General features: G+C 48.7%; 1 protein-coding gene across 1 annotated transcript; it reads left to right on the top strand.

The window, feature by feature from the left end:
- Positions 1-43: 43 nt before the first annotated feature.
- On the top strand, positions 44-2,138 carry ETH_00025770 (SAC3/GANP domain-containing protein, putative; the record flags this gene model as incomplete). The annotated part of the gene is made up of 4 exons (XM_013380801.1): positions 44-157; positions 392-464; positions 1,135-1,321; positions 1,901-2,138. Coding segments are annotated over 4 exons (612 nt in total), but the record flags the coding sequence as incomplete, so codon positions are not given.
- Between the last annotated feature and the right edge of the window lie 433 nt (positions 2,139-2,571).

Raw genomic sequence — 2,571 nt, forward strand, 5'->3', positions numbered from 1 at the left:
GGTGCAGCACATCACCAGTCCCTTTTGCTGCTGCGCCTATCAGCACAACGCCAGACTCGCGCTGCAGTTTGGAGACTTGGGGCAGTTCAACCAGTGCCAGACGCGGCTGCTGCACCTCTTCGCCGCGCTTCGTCTCCACGCCCTCGACCCCCAGAGGGTGCTGCTGCTGCTGCTGCTGCTGCGCTGCTGCTGCTGCTGCTGCTGCTGCTGCTGCTGCTGCTGCTGCGCTGCTGCTGCTGCTGCTGCTGCTGCTGCTGCGCTGCTGCTGCTGCTGGATCCCCCTTCTTCCAATTATTCTTTTTTCATTTAGGATTTTTTAATTTTATTTATTTATTTACTTACTTATTTATTTATTTACTTACTTATTTATTTATTTATTGATTTGCTGCAGATAGAATTCCTTTGCTACCGACTGGTCTATTTGGCGCTGCAGGGAATGCGCCTGGACCTTCTCAAACTGTATCGTGAGTTCTGCCATTTGTTTAAATTAATTATTTCATTATTTTATTTATTTATTTATTTATTTTAATTAATTTAGTTAGTTAATTTATTTATTTTGTTGTTTTGTTTGTGTCCTTTGGTCCATCACTTCGCAGTGCTGCGCGCAGCGGCTCTTTTTTGGACTCCTTGCTGCTGCTGCTGCTGCTGCTGCAAGTATTACTGCTGCTGCTGCTGCTGCTAATACCTTTGCTGCTGGTGCTGCTGATAGTGCCTTTGCTGCTGCTGCTGCTGCTGATAGTGCCTTTGCTGCTGCTGCTGCTGCTGCTGCTGCTGCTGTTGTTGTTACTACAACGAAAGTGTTGTGGGATTATTCGGCAGTTCGGCCTTTACAAGAATCCATAATTATTTAATTATTTTTATTTTAAATATTATTTATTTTAGTTATTAATAACTTTAATTATTACTTATTTATTTATTTCTTTTAATTTAGTTTTCGCCATTTTCACCCGGCGCTTCTCCCAAACCAAAAAAAGCACTTCAAAGAAAATTTCCTTCCCAAGCTTATTCTTTATTATTTACCACCAATTATTATTATTATTATTATTGTTATTGTTATTAATATAATTATTATTATTGTTATTAGCAAAGTGGTTTGTGTTGCTGCTGCTGCTGCTGCTGCTGCTGCGCATGCAGGGGAGTTGACTGCAGCAGAGCGGCAGCAGCGGGAGGTGCAGCAGTGCCGGCGCCTGTGTGTCTCTTTGCTGCAGCAGGACTTTTGTCTCTTTTTTCGTTTGTTCAAATTCGCTCCTTTTTTTGTTCCTTTTCTTTGCCAGCTCTTCTTCAAAAAGGTCCAAATGCAGGCCTTGCTCTGCATTTCAAGGTCCGACAAACCCAGCTGGCTAGCTAGCTAGCCAGCTAGCTAGCCAGCTAGCTAGCTAGCTAGCCGGTTGGCTAGCTGGCCAGCGGGGTGTTTAGCTAGCTAGTTGGCTGGCTAGCCGACCACGTAGCTAGCAGACTGGCTGACTACGAGCGAGCTAGCTAGCTAATCATGCACCTAGCTATGTAGCTAGCTAGCCAGCTAGCTAGCTAGCTAGCTACATACTTAGCTAGCTGCCCACGTGATTAACTACCTAGCTGGCTAGCTAGCTAGCTACGTAGCTAGCTAGCTAACTCTCTCTGGCCGGCTGGCTAGCTGCTCAGTTTCCCGGTCAGCTAGCTAGCTGCCCGGGTCGCTAGCTAGCTAGCTAGCTAGCTGGCTAGCGAGCTGGCTAGCTAGCTGCTAAGATGGAATGCTTAAGTTAGCCCCTAATTTGCTGCTCCAACTTATAGAGACACTTGCAAAGGAACGCGAGGAGAAAACCTTCAATAGCAACAGCTGCTGCTGCTGCAGAAACGGCGGCAGCAGCAACTGCAGCAGCAGCAACGGCAGCAGCAGCGTTTTGTGTGTGTGCTGCTGCAGAGTCTCGCTGACGGTCACTGTCTCCTCTCTGCAGCGGCTGCTGTGCTTTTCTTCTGCTGCTGAATGTCTCTCTTTTCTGGAGCAGCAAAAGGCGGTCTTCAAGCAGCGGACAAAGCAGCAGCAGCAGCAACAGCAGCAACAGCAGCAGCTGGGGTCTCTCGTCGTGGACTGCAAGGCCTCTGTCCCCAACTTTGAGCTGTCTCCTCTGCTGAAGAAGAAGGTCCATGCCATGGGGTGACGCAGCAGCAGCAAGTGCCGCAGCAGCAGCAGCAACAAATGCAGCAGCAGCAGGAGCAAATGCAGCAGCGGCAGCAACTGCAGCAGCAGCTGCTGCTGTTGCAGCTGGGGCAGCAGCAACAGCTGTTGTTCGTAAGTAGCAAAAATACCTGTAGTAGCAAGTGCCGTTTTAGCAGCAGCAGCAAGTGCTGCTGCAGCAGAAACAGCAGCAGCAGCAGCTGCTGCTGCGGTCCAAACTGTTTGTAAGGTTTAAAAGGGACCTCTGCTGCACTTTTTGTGGCTTCATTTGCTTTTCGACTTGTCCGGTCCGCAGCTAGCTAGCTAGCTAGCTAGCTAGCTAGCTAGCTAGCTAGCTAGCTAGCTGGCTAGCTAGGTTGAGAGCCACGGCTAGCCAGCCAGCCAGCTAGCTAGCTAGCTAGCTCGATAGCTAGCTA

Source organism: Eimeria tenella, genomic scaffold (assembly GCF_000499545.2).
Source record: "Eimeria tenella Houghton genomic scaffold, Eth_scaff906, whole genome shotgun sequence".
NCBI classification, from domain to species: domain Eukaryota; phylum Apicomplexa; class Conoidasida; order Eucoccidiorida; family Eimeriidae; genus Eimeria; species Eimeria tenella.